Here is a 23,018-nt window from a genome sequence, read left to right as displayed (position 1 = left end):
ACAAGCCACAGCCCAGTATCATATATAAAAAGCTAACATGTATCAGTGGCACATACTCCAGATTGGAGCTTGAAAGAAACAATCTTTGTACACAGTTGTTTTCTACGCTGTTACATCTGCCAAACCAAACTGATGGGCTCTAACTAGCAATCCCTTACAGTAAGATTACATGGAGCTAAACAAAACTACTATCTTTCAGGGTGTCATGAATTACAATACAGCAACAAAGGGAAAGGTAACCAGCCAGCTATATTAAATCCATATGCTTGAGACAGGTCACAACTATCAGCTTGCTCACACCAATATATAAATATACCCCCTGCAGGACTGGGAATACCATCTTAGGTTTTCTTTTTGAAAGCAAACTCTTCAACAAAAAAGTTAATTATCCTGACTGTGAAACAAGTGTTTAGTTCTCCCTGTTTAGGGTTTAGCTAACCCTGGACCAAGCACAGAGGAGGGCAACGAAGCTGGTGAAGGGCCTGGACAATAAAACTTATGAAGAAGGACTGAAGGCGCAGGGGTTGTTTAGTTTGAAAAAGAGGAGGCTGAGGTGAGAACTCATTGCTGTCTACAACTACCTGAAAGGACATCATAGAGATGCATCATAGAGAGGTTTCCTCTCGCAGGTAATTAGTGATAGAATGAGAGGGAATGGCCTCAAGCTGTGACTGGGTAGATTTAGACTGGACATTAGGAAAAAAATTTTCACAGAGAGTGGTCAGGCATGTGCTGCCCAGGAAGGTGTTGGAGTAGCCAACCCTGAATGTGGTGCCTGGGGATATGGTATAGGGGTGAACCTTGTAGAGTAGGGTTATCTGTTGGACTCAGTGATCCTTAGGGTCTTTTTCAACCTGAATGTTTCTGTGATTTCTGTAATTTCTCCCCCTGCTGGCACTTTCCAGGCAAAGAGTGAAACAATGCCACTCTTTCTTCCATGTTTTTCTAAAATAGTACAGAGAGGATCAAATCAGTCTTTGCCACCTATTCACCTTATGCAATCACAAGATCATTCCAGTTGCGAAGGACATCAGCAGATCTCTAATCCAGCCTCTGCTCAAAGTACAGGCCACACAATTCAGTAACTGCTTGCCTGGGGCTTTTTTTCAGTCAGGTCTTAAAAACTATCAAGTGTAGAGACAGCAGCCTGTTCCAATACTCTGTTATCCTCAAAGTGATTTCCTCCCCCCTCACCCCCTTTACATGGAGCTGAATCTCTCATTTCAACTTGTGACTGTTACTTATCCTTCCATCAGGTACTCTCTATAAAGATCCTGGCTCCAGCTCCTTGCAGGTACTGAGGTTGCAGTCAAGCCCCTGAGGTCTTCCCTCTCCAGGCTGCAGAAGTTCTACTCCCTGAACCTACTCACAGGGCAAGTGTGCCAGGGATTGACTAACTTGCTGGTCCTTCATGAACTCACTCCAGGCTGTTGATTTATGCTACTATGCACCAGGACGTGATGGTCCACTTCAACAGATTCCAGCCCCTGTCTCTTAAACCCATACACCATAAAAGGTTTTTGATATATTAAGCTAAGGACAAATACACTGACAATGAGCTTCAGGGCTTTGTGATGCCCCTCTTCACAAGAGAAAAAAATAACAAAATAAAATAAAATAATGAAATAAAAATTCCACTTTTCTCATAAAGCCAACTGGTACTGCCAACAATCTTGCTTAAATTTAAAAATAAAGAGGCTGTATTCTGCTATGGCATAAACTATCAGCCATATCAGGGAATCAGATTTCCCTTTGCCACACAAATGAATCCAGTCAGGCTGTAAGTAATTAAGCATCCAGACATGGGATAGGAAGAGTTCTCTATACAAAAAACCACATAGTTGTAGTAGCTGCTTCTTCCTAGGCTGGAATATTTACAGTGGTGCTGGCAGATGGAACTTCTTACACGAACAAGGCTACACACCCGGTCTTCATGGATTAAAGGCAAAATAAAGATATCCACTATCATCACTTTCTATTTTCATGACTTCTAGAGAAGCAAAACAGACTTGCATTGCTCAAGGACACTAATGGATACTAAGATGGGCTGCAAATCTCTGCAAGTTTTTCACACACCACTCTGCAGAACTGCCTAGTTCCACTGTCCAAAAGCTTTTTGAAAACTCAGGCAGTAGTTAGTGGAGCACAGAATTAAGGAATCAGATGACTACCTGATGCGCACTCTCAAAACACACACACATCAAGGCAAGCCATCTAATAAGCTGATACTGTACTTCTACATATTGTCAGACTTCTAGATGTGGATTTTTCCATCACTTCTTTCAGACATGTAAAGACCTTTCTGTTCCCACCACCACTAAGGAAGAGCACACCACTCCTAAAGGAAGAATCTCCCTATGTTCGCTGATACTAGGTTACTCCCCAGCATCAATCACTCTCTCTTACCTTAGTTTTCCACAATAAAATTAGACCTCAGACATGGATTTTCTTTATTAGTTGCTATGCATAACTCCAAAATTGTTGTTGAGTCTGTAAGTAACTATCACATCTATGGCTCTCTTGCCCAAATCAGAGGCTCACTTGGGATCACAGCAAAATATAACTTCAGTATCATGTTTAGGGATGTAAACATGAAGTCTAAAAGAATCACATCAAACAAGATTATAAGTGGTCCTTGTTTCAGTCAGCCACATTGTATGATATTCTTCTTCTCACTCCCAGTTTAATCTCATAGCCAGTGTCTGACTTGTAATGACACTGTTCTCTCTCACCCTGCTGTTTCCAGTATTGCTGTTACAGCATGTATATTTCAGGTCCCTTCTGTCTTCTTTTCTTTAAAAAGACTAAATTCTCCAACTTTGCTGCCAGACCTGCAATTTTACATCTCTTTTTTCAACTAGATGAAGATTATCTAGACCATCCCAACTTGAAGTAGCTGAACATAGCATTCTGCTTCGTTTTAATTTGGTGTCTAAGCTAGAGAAAACATAATAATGATTCATATATTTAGTAAAAATGCAGACAAAACCAATTGGAAACCATTTTCATGATTTCCAGTGAGGCAGATGTATTGCCTCTCATAAGGATAAGAGGCCAAATAGAGACGATGCTGTTCAGCAGCCAGATTAACAGTTACCAACATTACAGCCTGTCCCCATGTAACATATTATCAGCACTGATTCCTTTGTTTTGTCAGCAGGTGCAAAGAAGTGACTTTATCCTTTCAGGAAATGAATGGTTCAATGCTCAAGAAAGTACTACTTGAAAATACACCCTCTGCATTGAATTTTTTCCAGCAAGTTTATGAAGCTCAATTCAAAAGCAGAAACATCTCTCTTCTTCAAAGAGGGTACATTCCTATATGCAAGAGCAGGATTACACCCATTTCTTTTGAATCCATAGAAGATTTTAGAAAGAAAGTGTTGAGTATGTTTTAAATGTAATGAAATTCTCTTCATCTGTTTTGAATACATGAAATTCTGTTCAACTCATTGATAGCTGGGTTTTTGGTTTTAAGGTGGTGTTTTTTTTAAGATAAACATAAACCACCTTCACAGAGAAAACTTCAGCAGTTGGGGTCTATAAAGCAACTGGATTTGCTCCAGCATACAGACTATAACTCATAAGCTAAAATCTTGTTATTTCTCATTTGTACATTCAAAGATCCATGACAATTAGAGTTTCAGAGAAACAGCTGCAGAGCTCCTTGGGTGCCACAAGCTAAGCAAATGAAAAAGCCAAGATGAACTTGCCTCTTTCTTTTGGTTAAATGAGAAGAAAAGATCTGCTCTCCAAAACGCATAGGAAAACTTTAAATGTGAATAACAAGTATTTAAAACCTCTTTTTTTTTTCCCTCTCCCCCTTAAAACAACAAAAAAATAAAAATCAACCTATAACAGAAAATAAAAAATCAACACAACAGAAAATAAACAACACCTAGAACTGCAGGAAGATTAGGAACTCAGGCACACTGAAAATACTTGATCCTCAAATTGTGAATATTTAGCAGCATTCCCTGGTTATCATTCCCTCCTTCTGATTAAGGTGCTTCACAACCCTTTCTCTATTCCTTTTCTGAATCAACAAATGGCCATTTCCCTTGGAAAGAGAGAATGCTATGACAGCTTCCTACCATAGCTGTGTGGAAGACAAAGTAAAACAGTAGGGCTCAACAAAATAGGAAGAAATGGGGAAAATGTAGTTTAAAAGAAGCAGGAGATGAATGATTTCTCACTGTCAAAATTCTGTGCCAGACTTGCAGTGTATTGCTTGTACTCACTGTAGCTGCAAAGTATCAATCTGAGTTCATGTTTCTGAACGACCAGAATTGATTTTCCTCCATGGAAATTGTTCCTTCCTGTTTACTTTCACATTTATTTTAAAAGAAAAAGGTTACATCTGGGGAGCAGAAAGCAATGCTTTTGTTTGGTATCAGTTTTCACTCATGCAGAGAATAAATGAAACTCAAAAGATCTACAAGTACTTATTACAGTCTAAATTTATATGGATAGCTATTATATTCTTATGATTTCTAGACTTTATCCTTTTATATGCATTTTAAATACTTACTCCCTTGATATCATGGTATTTTAATGGAGTTTATTACCATTTCTGAGTCACAGAAATACTAAGAATGAGGCATAACAACATAATGATCATCTGCATTTAGTCATAATATGAATCAAGCTCTTCACCATCACTGTCTGTTACTTCTGCCTCATGATGGCATAACCTTAAAAACTTGTACTCAGAAACAATTCTGCATATACACACAAAAACAAGGAACGTGATGCAGAGAGCACTTAGTGGAATTCAGTTAATTAACAAACCCTAAGTTACAAGCAATGACTTATCATTCCCCTATGACCTCCAAAACAGATGTACACACCCTGATGTACGTAACCTGTACAGCAGCAAATACCCTCTGTCCACATTTTCCAATCTGTGGAATATTGTAACTGCTGATGCAGCCCAGTATATGTTGTCTGTGTTTTAACAACATGTGACTGTTTTTGATTCAACATTTACTAGCTACATGTATTACAAATAACAGCCACCAATATTCTGTACTAAAAACCCCAACACAAAGCTCAAAAACCCCCAATCCTTTAATACATTATCAATTGAAGAATCAGAATTCTTTTCTGGCATATAAGCTCTCAGTCAGTCTATTAACAAAAGGGCAAATTCTGAGACCTTCCTTGTAAAACTGCTATTTACTAGAGAATACAGGCAGATAGGCAGCATACTCACATTGCTGGTGATAAAATACCATATATTTGTGCTGATAAAGTTAAAGCAAGTAAGTTAAAGCAAGTCTTTGCCATCCTTACTCAAACACTTTCTAACACAGAAGACAGAATTTGTTTGCTGGCTAAATTTAGAAGAGTTTGCTACTTAAACTGGGCAAGCTATAGTTGCAGACTGAGGCAAAAGGCACATAAAAGTTCTCAATACAGTATGATAGCTGGGTTTTGAGAAGAATTGCAGGTTAAAGAGCAAAACTGATCCCTAAGATGTACACTGGACACATCACAAATCTGCCAAATACTGAAGTGCTATTGGTGTGCCTATTTGAGGAGGTACTTAATGAACATAACTACTGTTATGCTTTTGTAGGATCTTTGATCTCTGAGTTATATTTAACCCTAGATTACACTGCCTGCCTTTCACCTTGTTCAATCAGAGGTGCACAACTGACATTCAGTCCCAGTTGTGTGTGACTCCAAGAATTTTAGATTTTTGCTGTGTGCTATCAGCCAGCAAGCCAATGCCAAGGCAGGCGACAAAACAAAGAGGACATGAGAAAGCTACCCAAGGAATGTGCTGATACAGAGCATGCTCAAGTGTCCTCTCACAGAAAAGGCACCCACGAAGCTGGTAGCACAAAGGCAAAACCTCAGAAATAGGTCATCATCCCCATAAGGCATGACAACTGGGAGAGCACGAGGTACTGAAACACTTCACTGAAGCCACCGATGCACATTTCTGATTCAAACATTACTTTAAAAAGACCAAGGTAAGACAACCATCAGAATGCACATGTGTATGGCTTGTCAAACCCTTGAAACAACAAGTACCTATTTACAATAAGCCATACAACGCTTCATGCACCTTACAAACATCATCCAAGATTGCAGCACAAAATTACTGTATTTAAAAACATTCAGATGAAGGCATGAGAATGAAACAATGGTGTCTTTCTTTACCAGCACTTCTGCTGCTGTAACAGGTAGATCTCTGCAACAGAAGCAATGATGCAAGCCACTCTTTAGGAAACTGGCCTGCCTTATATGACATCACATCTGATCTACAGCTCCACATGTGCTCTTTGGGCCTCAGCTGCACCATCACAGGAGCACAATGGGAACTTGAAATAGGTTTCTAAAATGTCAGAAGGAAAGGACAGCACAAGCATCTGTTAAATTCCTTTATTTAATAATGTCTTGCACTTGTGAATTACTTAGTAGGACAGAATCAATGGATACAAATTACTTCATTCCATCATTTCAAATACAGTTACTGACACTCTCAGAAAGCCACAAATAGAAAGTCATACAGGTATAAATATTTGCATTGCATTTACATTTGTGGTATGTTCAGTGTACACTCTTGAGATTAGTCATGTTATTACTTAGAGTTCTGATGTGACAATGAGCAGAAAATGCATCCTAAAATTGTGTTTATTTTGATACATGTATAGTGTAGACTCTTTTTTTTTTTTTTTTTAAATGTACAGTCAGTGTATTTCAAACGTTATCAAGAAAAGCAACAGCAGGAAAAAAATAACCCTGCTGGGTTTTGGTAGGAAACCACGGCTATCAGGTTTTTCACTAGAACAAATCATTAACATGATATCCCCATATTTGCAAGACCACCCATTATCATCATCATCATTTCCTCCACACGCTTACCAAGAGCCCAAAGCAGTAACAGGATTAACACACTAAAACAAATAGAATGACTATTTACCCATGCCTAATCAAATATTTATCTAAAAAGCCAATTGCTTTAAAAATAGAGGCTTGCTAATTCTCTCAGTAAAAGTTTACTGATTAAAGTACAGTTTAATGAAACACTTTTATTAATAATGAAGTCATACTGAAATAGTTTCCTAAACCATTTAAAATCCAACTATTTGAATAAGCCATATGACTATGAAGACAGTTGCGTGAAAAGAACAACACGTAAATATGATCTGCTCTGAAAATAAGCTACTCCGCTATGCAGCCATTGATTTTTGCATGGTTTTAACATTGCATGGTTTTAACACAGCTTGTCATCTAAAAATTAGACAGTTAATCAATATTGAGGTGTTTAAATATGTCCTGAAACTACAAACCTCTATTTAATTCAGTGACTTTAAATCTAGGAGTGGTCCCGTTGGGACAGAAAAGATGAGTCATATAACTCAGGCTGTTTCCATGCACAGACTTCTTTCAAAAAGAAAGCCAAACCAAACCAACCAAACAAACAAAACCCAAAACAAACAAAAAACTCCCACCAAAAGTACAACACCAAAACAACCCAAAACCAAACCAAAACGCCACTTCAAAACCCCAAAATAATGCCTTATTAATTTGCATATCTAAAACTATTTCACTTTTAGATTCCTATCTAATTTCTCTCATATTAACTGTTTACAGAATTGTAACATGAACTTAATGCACTTTGATTGCTAAACACAATTTTTTTCCCCTGACAGAGTTTCAGTAGAAAACCAGAGAGATGAAGACAACTCACTTCAGGTGACCAAAACATTTATATATAGACTTCATTTTCCACAAATCTTACTGGCAATTTTACATATTTGCAACCTGCTGTCAGGTTGCCCAGTCAATCAGAATTCTTCAGAATATTAAACAGAGGAAAGAAAATCCAAATGTAAATATGCCTGTTCAAGCATTACTCTGCTTCCACATAACAATTTTACATAATCAACTACATATATTGTAAAGCAGATGAGAAAAGTGAGGAGATACCCTACTATTGCCTCTGCAGTTCTCATCTCAGCCAGTAGCAGGTAAAGTCAAGCCAACAACAACCCAACCAAGTAATTAAAAACAGATCCCTTTGCTTCAGAGATTGCCAGTCCAAATCCTGGCATTTCATCCCAACACACCCTTCATTGTCAACTTAATTATGTCACAATCCACTCTCTTCTGCAATATTTAGCCTTAATACATGGTCACTTTAACCCAGCCAGTAAGAAGGGCTACTTTACAATAGCAGAGATAAAACATGGACTTGATAACAATTTCACCCATGAAAGGGAAGGCCTGATCTAACTCTCATATTAAGTGAGAAATAACCATATTCAATCGGTCTTCACAAAGCTAAGATACAACTGAGGGGGAAAAAGTCTCTTTCTAGCCATAATTTTTATTTTTTTTTTAATCAAGCTTTAAGGGATTATTTCAACTTCCAGCTTTTCAGAATGGACTGCATTTCTTTTCCCTTCTGGTACTTATACAGAGCTTTTCAACATAACATGGACTTCTAGGCAAACTGGCCATGCAAGAGTAAACAGAGAACACTAATGCCAATAGCTGGCATATGAACTGTACAAACAAACTGAAAACTAGATGAACTGTTTGCTTAAAACATTTTTCATTTTCAGTAATAAACTAATATTGCCCAGTTTTAGTAGTGCACCTTTCCCAGTATAATTGAGTTGGCAATACATTCATAGTTGCAGCATAATGATACAGTCATTTTCATTGGAAAAGGCCCTTTAAGATCATTGAGCCCAACCATTATCTAACTCTCGCAAGCCTGGTACTAAACCATGTCCTTCAGCACTACATCTCTGCATCTTTTACAGATTTCAAGAGACAGAGATTCAACCACCTCCCTGGGGACTCTATTTCAGTGTGAGAATCCTTTCAGTGAAGAAGTTTCCTCTAACATCCAACCTAATCCTCCCCTGGTGCAACTTGAGGCCATAATCTCTTCTTTCATAAACCCAGTTATTTTTAATGTGATGGAAATAGTATTTTCAGCCTGTCTGCCCATTCCCATGAAGTGTATGAAGAAGTTCATGAAAACATATGTTTGGATATCCAACGTATCTGTGGCAGAAGCAGTTGTGCAACAGATTCCACTTTTGTCTTTGCTAGTTCAGCAGCCTTGTAAGGCCTTTATTTTTCAATATATTGTTTCAGGTACAGAGAGAATACATTCAAACTCGAGTTTGGATTGGTTTGACAGGTGCTAACATCCAGTTGAAAAGATATGAAATAGAAATCTTGTTAGAAAAATAAATAATGAATAGCCCAGCAGCAAGCACGATCTCATCAAAGTCTTCATCTGAACAGAGGATAGTGGCAAAGACCAGAAGGCTCTTGTGTGACATTGTTATCTGAAGTCCTGATTAGATTTTCACCTCAGAGTTCTCAATTTTGGTAGCAATCATCGCACAGATACTATGGTGACTGGCACTCTATAAATACATCACACAGACAGGTAACAGTATAGAGGATGGCTATCAGATAGGAGTTTGAAGCATTTGAAAATTCAACCCTGCATTAGGTCTGTGTAACTACTCAATTTTACAGCAGTAGATATGTGATTACAGATATAAAGGTAGGATTAGTGCTGTACAAACTTTTCTCCTCTTAAATTTGATTATCATCATTCAATAGCATCAGCTAGGTTTTCAGGGAGTGTCAGAACGTAACAAATATATGGGCATGTATTAACTGTAAATTTACTAAAAGCCTGCAGCACAACCCACAGGTCACAGTTTGGTTGGCCTTGCTTTGCCAGGTGCTGCTTAAAACTGCAACAAATGAGTCACACAACATTACTGTCGACGCAAGCTACCCTCATCTGAAGCATCTGACAAAGAACGTATTGTTTCCTGTGCTCTATTTTAGTTTCTACTTAAAATACGTAACAATTCATTATAGAGTTGGGCTGGAGTTGGTACTTCTGTACAAAGTACAATATTTGTTGCAGGTGATGCTGGGGGAATGAAACATGAATGGCATCCCAGTGGATTTAGTCAGCATTTTTGGAACAGGCTGCCCAGGGAGGTGGTGGAGGGCCCCATCCCCAGAGACATTCAAGGTGAGGCTTGATGGGGCTCTGAGCAACGGGATACAGCTGGGGATGGCCCTGCAGGCAGGATTGAACCAGATGACCCTTAAAGGTCCCTTCCAACCCAGTGCATTCTATGATAATTCCTCACTCTAGAGCCAGACATGTGAAACAGTGTCCATAGCCAAGGCCTGCACATAAAGAATTGTGACCATTATTCTAAAACATACCCACTAGTCATTTCCACACATACCATAAGTACTCCTAAGCATGAAAGCCAAACTCTTTATCACTGTACATTATGGCAAGTATCTTACTAATACAGTTGTAACTCATTGTAATGAAAACACCTTAAAAAGTTTTTTGAATTAACTTCTACTGAGTACACTTTGCCTACAGCCAGCTCCTTGTGTCTTGATAACAAATGGTATATTCAGTATAGGAGCTGCATTATTTGAGCAACAGAAAAACTGTACACTGCACAATTATTATCACAACTATCTAGGTTCTTTCTGAGCAACATAGGTTCTCACACAGTTGCTGCCTTGGGCACACAGGGGTTTCCTTTCACAGCTCTTCAAGTATGTCATAAGGCCTGAGGGATCATTGCTCCTGAAAACCAGCATAATGCAAGCCATAGCGGTGATACGAATTAGAATTTGTATTCTTGTGGCCACACTCACCCAATCATTGCACATGCTCTTCCAAGCACTGGGAATCATATATCCAACATTTTTAGGGCTGAACAGTCAAATATTTTCGGAACTTTTTTGCATCCCCTAGAGGTACCTGCCTGCATAGTCCTGAGATTTTTGAGAGATCAGAGGCAGGGGAGGGCTGTTCTAGGAAAACAGCAGCTCAGCATACTTGCCACATGCCAGAAGAGCAATGGGAAATACTGAAGATGAAATCACATTTACTGAGTTGATACTGCAACAAAAAGCTCCCGATCCCTTATTTAAATTGTCTCTGGCAAGGCCCATATTAGGGCTTCTGCTTATAAACTGCTTTTCTCTACCCTATGGGAGATCCCTGGTGCCTTCTGGCACTTTCCCATCACCTGGGACCACCGCTGTCATGATCAGACTGTAGGTACATACATGACCACAGCACACATCAGCTTCCAGCCACCAGAGACTACCTCCTCTACATGAAAGCAGAGCTCAGATGTAAAATAGCATATTTGCAGGGCAGATGATGAGTGAGCACAGAGCTTCATGTCTTACCAGTATACATGCACCCATTATTCCTCATGAAAGAAAAATCTACACTAAATTTGCAAGAAGAATAATTTTCAGTCATTTCCCTAACTGTAACAACACCCACCAAAAGGGATGACTTATAGTCCCAGTTTAGCATGCCGCTGAACTACTGCTGTCTTTGCTTTACCTCTGGAAGAAGATAACCCTCCTGAGCTTCCTTTGTCAAACACGAAGTATTTCAGCCAAAACCATCAAGCTGGCATTCACACGTGTATGCCAGTGCCTAAATTAAGGAATGTATGTTTGAAATTTGTATCCTTCAAGGACAATCTGTGTAGAAGAAATAACATTATAAAATATAGACAGCTAAACAATGAAGTAAGGATTCTGGAATTTGATATAATGATAACTCAAGCACTGAGCCATAGGTGCTTAGGTTTTGGAGTTTTCCCTTTTCCGAACTGCATAATAAGAATTATAGTTCCTTTAATAAAAATGTATATTTGCTATGAGGAATAGTTAGTTCTCTACATATTTTTAGTACAAGACATATAATTTAGTTGGTAAATCAAAAAGTTTGTTTAGGAAAAACTACTCAACTGTTGTGAATGTCCGAAATCACTCTCCATCTGCAGAACAATAAAAGGGCTCCTAACAGAAGCAGAATGTTTTAGCACAGCTGGTCTCTTTCAGCTTTCTGTAATTTTTATAGCTACTTCTTGGTGAGTGGTTTTTTGGTTTTTGTTTGGTTTGGGGTTGTTTTGGGTTTTTTGTAGTACACCACAGCAGGACTCTTCTAGAAACAGGCAGACTATGATGTCACTTGTGCAACTGCCTGAAGCCGAGGTGGATCACTGTTATCCCAAACCACCACCAGCCAGACACATGCAGGGTCAAGTTATGTACTCTCACACCAGCACTGAAAACTTATCAAATATGGCCCTGATCCAGCAAAGCACTTAAGCACATGCTTTACTTTAAACATGTAAGTAATCCTATTAGAGTAAATGAGATTCAGCACAAACCACTGGACTGAATCTCAGAATACCTTGGTTGTGGCCTTGATTATGCCAGGGACCAACTGTACAACCTTGGACAAATCAAGGTATTTTTGTTTCTTTATTTCTTCTTTTGCCATTTAGATGTATTGACCATGTTGCCCACCAGCTCCATAAAAATAATCTTAATCCAGAACCTTCTAGAAAATGCTGTAATACAAACAATGTCAGGGATACTTCTGTAGGGTAGTCTATTATCATATGTCTGTCATACTCAAAACTAAGACTCCCCCATCAAAAAAAGCAAGCAGCTAGGTCTACTTATTCAGTGTTGACAACAAATTTCAAAAGCATGACATTGCTCTTGAAAAGCAGTTGTGGAAAGGAATCCAACTGAAGGGTACCTACAGGTACAGGCCAGGACAGCTTTTAAGCTTGTGTGGTTACAAGCCCAGGACTCATGCTGCCGTTCTTCCCTCACTCCTAGTGCTTTGCTGACAGGGCAGTGAGATCTCAAGTTCTGATGGAGGATTCAAGGGGCAGTCTGCCACATTCCTGCTACCGCTGCACCCACAAAAAAGGAAAACTGTACAGTCCTTGGCGGAAGGCAGCACTGTCTCAGAAGGTGCAATGTATTTACACCAACAGACTTCAGGCTGAGTACTTTTAGACACTGACACAAGATACAGTTTTCCACAGGTAGGCCATATACCATCAACACTCTGTCTTCACGATCCTGAGAGTATTTTCACATAAATAATTCTGCCTTTGCACATACATACAACCATGCAATGTGTTTACTCCAGCCATCACACTTCCTGCTTCCTGGCAGTTGTCACAGGCAATGTCACTGTCACAGAGAATATGGATTCAGCTCCAAACAATGAAGCAGGCATGGATGAGTGAGTAGGATACTCAAATGAGCTGCAGAAAGACTTGAGGTGAAATACTGTCCCTAGTGAAATCAATATCAGTTTTCCCATTTACTTCAGCAGAGTAAATATTTCAGCTCTTTTTCTATGCCTTGTGGTCATCTCAGTGCCTAACAGAGTAATCACTTATTTTCCTTAGGAACACAGGGAAAAGGACAGAATGGATTGAAAGCAAGGAAGAGAGGAAAATTTTTTAAATAAATGTACTTTTTGGAGAGTAATTTCTTTTAAAAGCACAAGTTATAATCATTTCTTTAATTACAGATTATAAACAATGTGGAAAAGGAGATTAGATTAATGCGGTTCCTTTCTAGGAATTCATTCACAAATTCCTCTTCTGTCCTTGAAACACCTGTACACCATGTTGCTGCTTTCCCAGCTGAGCCAGAGAAAAGCATACAGCAACAGAGTTTTGCCAATGTCAGCCTGCTCCGGATCAGGCCTTCTGCATACAAAGATACCTATTATAAGATGCACGCATCATAAACTGCATTCTGTTAATTGAAATATTTTCTGCTGCAGATTGGAAGCCTGGCCTATAAGATATTTGCCAAAACTATGTTCAGGAGCAGAGCAACTGAGATGCATTTTTGAATAGGTCAAAAGTTAGTTCTGACTTTTTCTGAATGCATGCTCTGTTCTCATTGTGTGGGGAAGGGAAATACAGTCTAAAGGTTGCATATAACCCTACATTTGCAGCAAGTTAATGGACACAATAAACTACTAGTTTTCAGAAGACATTCAAAACTTTAGACCTAAAAAAAAAAAAAAAACAGAACCTGTAAGAGAGCCTGAAAAAAATGCATACCATGCGTAACACCATAGAGTCACTTAAGTGAAATTAACAGTCAGAGTGCTGTTTGTCAACAAGTGCTGCAAGTTTCCAAAATTAGCTGGCATATCAGATAACAGTGAACATTTACTATGCATTTTAGAGCTCTCGAAGTCTTTAGCAGCATTCAAAGTCAAGGTTGACATTTCATCTTTAATTCATGCTCCTGTGTCTTTCTATATTAACTACTAACAAAGCAGCATGCTAATAGCCTCAGCACAGAGAGCATGCGCCAGGCAGGGGCACTCCACGGAACACTGGTCTGCATCTCCAGTGGAAGCAGATCTGTGCCTTCTGACAAGGGAGGTGGCCACCACTAACAAACCTGAACATCGCAGTAGCTGATGATGGAGACTATTGTAATGAGCCACAGAAAAGTATGCTCTATTTTGCAGCAATTTCTCTAGGAGAAAGTTTTCTTTGGCTACTGCATCTCGATATGTGAGCCCATACTATTCCTCTCTCAAAACTGATCTCTGTATTTCATCTAACTTTATCTACCCATTTGGAAAATATTCTAGAAAAACACAGGTTTTAGCATAAGTTTAGATTTTGTGCAGCACCCTTCTTTTTCCCCAGCATCTCATACAGCGCCTCACAAAAGGCCCCAGAGGTTGGGCAAACATAGCACCAGGAAAAACACAGTGTGAAAGGGATCTTTATGTGCATGTGTAAGGGCCCAGTGCTAATAGCTCAATGTGCTATTGACACATCACAGTGCAAACAGCTAAGTCTTTTTCAAAATAGTATGAGTCACAGTGTCATTCTTAACTTTGCCTTTCCCAGATCTGGGCAATTTGCGAAACAAATCATCCCCGTATTATTAAAACATATTTCAGTACATGAAGGCAGCCACTGGAAAATGACTCTTGCTCCTGACTGCAGCGTTTACTCCACGAGCTCCAGAAGCCGCAGAGATGTGAATAGTGTAAGTGGTCCTGTAACTTCTCTGACAAACCTGATCAAAGAAACACGTTTATTCTCCTGTGCTGGTAGCTTATGTACTTTCAGATACAGTTCGTCTTTGGTTCGACACTGGCCAGAACAGAGCCGGGATCCCCCGAAAGACCAAAGTAGGGGGAAACGTCCCTTCCCCTTCCGTCCCCGACAGGGACGCCCGAGCTCCATCAGGCTCCGCTCCGCTCGACCCGCCAGGGAGCCGTGGCGGCTCCAGCCCGGGGCGGTCCAGCCACTGCCGGGTCGAACCGCGAAGAGCTGCGCTCGGCACAGCCCTCTTTTGTTCCCTGCCCGCGGGACAGAGCCACTCGCGTCCCTAAGTTACTGGCGAGTCTGCCTGGCTTTCGAACTCGTCTGAAACGCCCCAGCGCCGGGCCGAGGCAGCGGCCGGCTGCGGCCTGACGGGCGGGACCCCTGGGGCCGGGACCTCCGGAGCGAGCCCCACCGCGGTCGCCGCGGGGGAGGAGGGTGCGGTGCGGGGGCACTCGGCGCCTCCAACTTTCCGGGGATGGGCATCCCACGGCCCCGCGGAGCCCTGCGGGTGCACCCCACCGCTTCGGACTTTCGGGCGTCCCCTAGCCCCAACCCTCCCCGCCCCGACGGAGCCCAACCTCCGGCTCTCGGGAAACCGACCTGGGCAGGAGCACGGAGAATTAATAGACGCGGGAATAATCACCTTGTTGTAGTTGTAGTAACCCAAACACTGGGCAAAGTCCAGGTTGGAGGGGTCTCCGGGAAGCGAGCTGCCCGCCGCAGCCGGGTAAAATCTTACATCCATGCCGGTGCTTTGGTCCAAGTGCACTTGGAGAGACAGCCGGGAGAGTTAATAGATCCACCTTCAGGTGCCTTCCCCGGGGCTGGGGCGCGGGCAAACCGCCGAGGGACCGAAGCTGCGGGGCACAGAGCCTTCCCGAGGAGCGGGGACAGATGACGGTCGGGAGGCGGCGGGGGACAGGGAGGGAAAGAGGCGGTGGAAAAGTGCAGGTAAACAAGGAGGAGAGCAGAGAAGGAGTGGAGAGATGGGCGACGGAGCCCAGGTGGGTGCCCGTCCGCCTCAGCGGGAGGAGGGGAGGGAAGGAGGGAGGGCAGGAGACAGAGGGAGGGCTGTTGTTTTTTAAAAGCTCAGTGCCAAGCCAAGGGCTTTGCCTCCGCATTCAGGAGCAGCTGCTGTACACAAAGGAGCCACGCGCCCGCCGCGGACGGACGAACGAACGGAGGGACTGACCGATCGCCGCTGCCCGCCGCAGCCTACCCGCGCCGCCGACAAAGGCGGGGGGTCGCGGGGGGAGGGGGAACCGCCGGTTCCTGCCCGCACGCCGGGGCAGCCGGGCACCGCGATGTCACCGCCTCCCCACGGCTGCCGACGAGAGATGGGGCAGCTGCCCCGGAGTTGGTGCAACAGGGCTGCACCGGGGCGGGCTGAGTGGCGCGGGGCGAAGTGCCGAAAGAACCGGCGCCGCGCTGGCACGCTCCCCGGGAGGAGCGACCGGGGCCCGCGCCCCTCCCCGCCCCTCCCGCCGCCCGCCCGCTGCCGCCCCCCGCGGCCGGTGCGGAGGCCGCGCCGCTGCTCGCCCTCCCGGGTCCGGGACCGGGAGCGGCAACGGGCGGGCAGTAGCGGGCCTTTCTTGTGGCCGCACTCTTCCTAGGAAGGTTCTAGGTGAGTAACTTTCACCGCTGCCACCAGATTTCTGCCTTTGAGGTTTTTTCCGTAATTCACTTTAGGGACTGATGCCGCTACCTTGCTGCATAAGGTTGATGGCAGAAGACATACTGCCAAGAGACTTTAAAATACAGTAGCTTGCCTCGCTGAAACCTTCTTGAACTTTCCAAGTCAATGGATGCTGCTCCAGAGATCCACTAATAATCCAAATTTGTGGAGTCAGTCACAGGTGCTGCACAGCTGTATGGGCTGCTACCCTGCATGGAGCTTTCCTAACCCAAAATCTTGGTCGAGAACTTGTGGAGGAATGATTAAAGCAGTACAAGGGCCATTTAACCTCATGACTTGTGCCCTGCAGACAAGGTACAAGGAAGAAGGATGAAAATACGTCCTTGACTCAAGGCTTCTGTGCAGGGAGAGAATTGTCTTCCAGGCGAAGGGATGACTCCTGTACCATTATAACACAATTGGAAATACAGCCCAGACTGTCTCTGAGTTTACTCCATTCAGTTGCAAAGTATACAGGGTTTAACTGTATAACAGCACCAAGACCTTCTCTGAAGGTCCCCCCTGCATCCCTGCTGTGGCTGCCGAGGACAGGTAGATCTCCTGGACCTGTGTTGCCATTCCACTTCTGACCCTAGCCTTCCTCAGGAGCTTAATACTCCCTATTTCATGTTCTGGCATGATTTTGTACTGTCTTTGTAGATTGGAAGCAAACTGTAAAACAACCAAGAAAGAGAACATCATTCCAACTCTGTTCCTAGAAATCTTATTTTCAGCGTTCGTGGTGGCACAAGTAGCTCCTGCTAGCACAGGAGACAGCACATCACTGTTATTTAGGGTACCGATCCTGAAGTGTCACAGTTTGAAGCAAAGAAAAGTCTCTGAAATGACATTTTGCACTAAGTGCAGAATTAAACAGCACAGATAGACATGGGTATTTATATAGAGTATTTAGAATTTAACTTTTTAGAAAAATGCATATGAGCTGGTAAATGCCTCAGTAGAAAAGAAAGCAGGCACGTTCTGTCAAATACTTAATCCAATTTCATATTCATTGTGTCAACCATTTGCAGGGGAAAAAAAGGGCAAAATCTACTCTTGCTAGACGAGAAATGGTTGAGGAACAGAGTGCAGAGTGCTTCACAATCACACGCCACACCTGTGGCAAAAATTATTTCTCTTCCTGAGAAAAACAAATTGTTCAGAAATAAAAAGGCTTTGAATATATTTCAGAATGCAACATTCCTCCAAAGCAGTGACAGAAAAGTGGTACTGCACAGGCAGAGCAAACTCATCTCAACATTTCAGCCAAGGTTCGGCTTTGTTTCATTCATTGGGTGACAACATCTGTACACCTAAGTGTACAAGTGATCATCATGCACAGGAACAGGTCATTGGCACCAAGTTCTGAGGTGCTCTGCTGTGTAAACACAGGTATCTCCAGACTGCCTTGCTCTAGTTCTCTGTGCTTTTAGTGAAATTGGAAAGCATATTCCCATTGAATTCTGAGGGAAATTGCTTCATTGAGGAACAACCAGCAAATTATTCCAAGTTTAGGATTTGGTCCCATTGTCATATTGAAGGGAGTCTCTGAACAGCTGGGGACCTGTATAATGTGGGGTGGGCAGTATGTCCCCTATGAAGCACTTTGGCTGCTGCACAACTCTTGCCTTCGTGGGCAAGAGATCAGCTGATAGGGCACAGCCAGGGCTGACAAACCCAGCTCACCTCTCCTGTCCCATGGCCATGGCAGTGGCCCTCACTCAAGAGCCAGAAACATGAGCCTGCAGAGCAAGAGGTGCCACACAGTGCTGTGGTAGGCATGCAGCTAATACCTCTACTTTAGGAATCCTAACTTCAGAAAATAAATAATGATGTAAATAATTTTAAGTATTCTGAGGGAATATACTGGTTCCAACACAGTTTCTTCTGAAAATAACGAGCACAAACCCAAAAATATTCCATCCTGATATTACTGGCACCGGAAGTTAATTTAAAATTGAAATTCATAAGTCAGAATAAATAAAAAAATTCCATCCAGGCAATACATCCCCAAAACATCTGGTGAAAAGTTTTGAAATTACATCTAGTTAAACAGTTATGACAATAAAAATATAGGAAAATATGGTGATATTTTCAACAATAAAAAATCCAGTTCCAGACTATGCCAAAGGTCCAAGCAAATTCTTTCGCCAAACTATTAAGACTCCAGTGAAATTAATGAGTGGTTTAAAGAAAAACAGAAGATAAACTGGTGTATATATATATATGTTAATTAATTTTTCTTTTTAAATGAAATTTTAGGTTTTATGTGATATTGGGCCAGAGAGAATTCCACAAACTGAAAAATTAAGCAACTGTGTGTTTTCCTTTCTCAGCATTTATTCAGCGTAGTAGCTTATTAAATAAGTAAACTTGAGTAATCTCTGCTGCACTTTAAATCCATATATGTGATGTCAGATCTGTTTGTTAGTAACAATGAATTTACCTCAGGAGCACATTAAAGATGGAATATGAGCCAAAGTATTTCTATCTATCTTTCTGTACATATCACTTGAATGGAATCCAACAGTTTCTTCTCTCAAGCTATTCTCTTTAAGGTCCTTCAGTAAAAGTATGGCTTTGTAATTCTATTGTAATCATCTTTTTTTTTTTCTCTCTGTTTTAGAACAGTTATAAGTCTTTGCAATTTTGTTTAAGTATTCCCTTCTTTTCTGCTGATTTAATAAAAGTAAGCATCTATCTACAGTAAGTGGATCATTCCAGTACTTTCCCTGATCCTGGGTAGCCTTGATTTCAAAGAAACTTTCTGAAATTTTTGTTTCCTGCAGATTTGAATGTATGCCTACTGATGCCAATGATTATGATTCAGGCAGCAACATATAAACTGTGACTTCATTATTTTATCTCCAGTTATACTTTCTTCTGACTCATCATGACAATTGAATATTAAAAGCTATTAAGAACACTCAAAACTGCTTTTCTGATGCAAGAGCAGAAATTGTATTGGAGTGAATCAGTCTTATACAGACCTGAAAGTGTGCATGCACAGATTCTCACCACTGTGCTGAGACCTTTAAACTTGCACATGTCAATGCTAATGTTCCAGGCCTAGCTGAGTCTCCCACAAGCCTGAGTCTTTTTCTTTGTACTACGACACAGCAAAGGAATACATCTTAATCACCTTAGATGCTACCTTTAGAGCCTCTGCAGTCTCCCAGTCTGCAACATGGATGCAGTACCAGGGGCTCAGTAACATTTTCTTTCTTTTTACTATGCAGAAGTCAGAGGCACTGACAGGAGTTTTACTCGAACAAATAGCGAAGTCAGGAAGAATCACCAGAAAAAACAGCAGACACATCAGCTCCCTAATATCCAAATGTTCAGACAGCCAAGTCTTCCCCAAGTACAACCAACAGCACAAGGAACAAGTTCTACAAACACAGCTCAGCAGCACCCATGTCTCTGGCCTGAGAGTGAGAAGGGAACAAACCCAAGGCAGGACTGAGATTCTTTGCTCCAGTTTCACAGTGCAGAATAAAACATTTAGAAATACCTGATACCCATTTTCACAGTGCACAGTCCACATCTACCGACATATTACAAGAACTGGGAAGAACAAGAAGAGATGGAGATACACAACATCCCCATGGTCACCTACTAAGGCATGGTGTCTTATTCCCTTCCCCTCAGAGCACATATGGAAGATGAAAGGGCACAAAATAAGAAAAAAAGGATGGAATTTAAGAGGAGAAAAGACAGGCAGAGCACCAACTAGATCTGGTTTAGAAAATAATCTAAAGTCTCCTTGAATCAATAAGTCCCTTCAATTGATTGCAATGGGCTTTGAATTAAGACTTGTATTTTACTTATCAACTACAGCTGCTGAGAATCAATAATATTTTGAGTTACCCCTCAAAGCAACAACTACACTGGTAACTTCTAGTAAAGAAAAAGTACAATTTACAGCATATTAATTCTTTAGACTTTATCTCACTGAAGTCCCCTTCTCATCAGATTGTAGAGTCAGCTGGCATTTGTAAGTGACCATGCAGGCATGAATATCCTGTACAAATCAGGCAGTAAAGAGAAGACTTTTGTTCTTAACATCAATTCAGATCAAATATTCATTGATATATACATTTCTCAGCAAGTATCTCAAGCAGAGATCAATAAACACTTATTAGTCACTGACCATGTTTCCTGCAGTAAAGAAGGGAATATCAGCCAGCAGATGGGAGCAGCCAAATAATCGAGGGAGCTGGAGTCTAGTGCTTGTCTGCCAGATGATCATTTACCTTCTCTTTGTCTCAGTTACTGTATCTAGAAAACTGTAGATCAAAGAATTAGAACAGAACCAAAATACAAACAACCAACCCCCTACACACCCCAAAACAAGTAATTATTTCAAAATACAGCTATGGAGTGTTGCGGGGGGGGGGGGAGGAAGCGTGGTCGAAATCACAAGTGAAAGCTTTTGCTTTGTAAAAATTCTTTCAGGCTGAATGTGTTATGTTATGCAACTGGGAAAAACAACATTGTTAAACTTTTCAAACATTTACATATGCCTGCTTTGATGTTTCTGTGGATTGCTGAAGCCTCTTATGTTACCTGAAGTATTTTACCACCTTAACTCGCATACGTCAATTTTACCCATATTCTAACAAAAAAACCCAACTACTCATACTGTTGAACTGTGTTACAAAAAGGTTTCTGCCACTTCAAAGAAAGTATTCCACAACCTTCCAAAATAACCTGTGTGTGTGATGGACAATATAGGATTACTTTTTGGTGGAGTGAATATCCTGTTGCTATTGACTGCAGTGTTACAGTATCCTGATGTACTAGTGTAGAGTTATTGTGAGATAAAGACCACATTGAAAAACAAAGTGATTGCAGCAGTGAAAACAGAAAAGGAACTGTCCAGCAATATAAAAATTGGCTTCTTTAAGAGAACAATGGCTGGAACAGTGCTTTGGGGTTTTTTTCTCCTAGATTACCACTAAAGAATAAAAGGTTTAACTGAAGCAGAGAAATTGTTGCAATATTCCTTTCTTCTAGGGATGCCATTTCAAAGCAAAACAGGAAAACTTGGTTAGACTTGATTCTATGTGTGCATATATACATACATATATATATATACATATATATATATATAAAATTTGTATCATCTGTTGATATAAATCTGTGGAAGCTGTGTGTTATGTTTCTCTCAGTTTGTTTGGTTTCCTCCCTCTAGACCTCTCCACAGTCATACATTTGTTGAACTCAAAAGAATTATTAAAAGAAAGGGAGAAAAGGGTGCTGGCACCTACCTTATAAATGGAATTTACAAGACAGTACCTACAGAAAGATGCTCATCATGACCAATCCAGATTTTTCTTTAAAATTCTGTTAGTCTAGAGGAATTTGTGAGGCACAAACTTTCCATTTACAGTGAACCAAATTTAATTAGTGAAATGATTATTGTAACAAAATGCATCTGCAAAGTCTTAGTTTGATTATTTCCAGGTGAGAAAGGTTACATTCAGTCCCTGTATCTGTATCAGATTCACTCACACATGTTTTTCAGTTTTAATTTCATCCTATGTTCTATTAGGTAATTATTTGAAATACAGGGCATAGAGCTATAGGATCTCTGATGCATTTTAGGTGATCATTTTTCATTATAAAGGATCTAAATGAGGATGTTCTTGGAATGGTCAAGAAAATAGCTTTCTGTGATTTAGTAGGTTCAATGCAATAATAATGCACTTCCCCAAAGAGAGGGCACACTTACCCTTGAGAACCTGCATGGTACCCTGGGGAGATGTGAGCAGCAGTGCCCTGGCTGTCCCTGGAAGCCATGGAAGTGATTGTATGTAATCTTAGTGACCACAATGCATATCTTTTGTTGGTGAGTGTGGAAGGGATGGGCTTTTGATTATCACTTGGAAGACGTTGAAGGATTTGACAAGACACTGCCAAGATTTAAGATAAAAAGCCATGTGTATTTCTACAGCCATGCTTTAAAAACAAAAGTCACTATTTAAGAATGCTGCTGTTCTCATGTTATTTTCAAATGTTACAATGACTTACTGTGATTATGTTACCTTTACCAGCACAGATTATGACATAAAATTATCAGTGAACAAAGCTAGAGAATATGTCAAGATACAGAACAACTTGTCCTTATTTGAAAGGACTGTAGACATACAGCTCTATTTGGATAGATCAGAGTAACTGGGAGTAGTCTTCCAAAGGACTCATTACTTATCCTTTAGGTCTCCTAATTAATGATGTAGTCTTCTGAGAGCATATTAATAACTCTGTTATTAATAGCAGCATAATTCTAGGCAAGAATTCAAAAAAATAAGTCACCATTTTATACGTACTTGTACAAGAGAGTTTAAGGCTTAGTAATAGAAAAACACAAATTCATCAGACTA

General features: G+C 41.0%; 1 protein-coding gene across 4 annotated transcripts in view; it reads right to left on the bottom strand.

The window, feature by feature from the left end:
- Window positions 1-16,127, bottom strand: part of TOX3 (TOX high mobility group box family member 3) — a 77,525-nt gene extending 61,398 nt beyond the window's left edge. For all 4 annotated transcript variants that reach the window (XM_068150535.1, XM_068150534.1, XM_068150536.1 and 1 more), the window contains exon 1: window positions 15,601-16,127. In XM_068150535.1, the coding sequence (XP_068006636.1) occupies window positions 15,601-15,702 (102 nt within the window). In that variant the 5' untranslated portion in view covers window positions 15,703-16,127. The remainder of the gene's footprint in view (window positions 1-15,600) is intronic.
- Between the last annotated feature and the right edge of the window lie 6,891 nt (window positions 16,128-23,018).

This window comes from Melanerpes formicivorus, unplaced genomic scaffold, assembly GCF_026170545.1.
Source record: "Melanerpes formicivorus ecotype bairdi unplaced genomic scaffold, bMelFor1.0.p_v2 SCAF_20, whole genome shotgun sequence".
Lineage (NCBI taxonomy): Eukaryota > Metazoa > Chordata > Aves > Piciformes > Picidae > Melanerpes > Melanerpes formicivorus.
The sequence above is the reverse complement of the archived record's forward strand: the minus strand, read 5'-3'. Positions and strand labels throughout refer to the sequence as shown.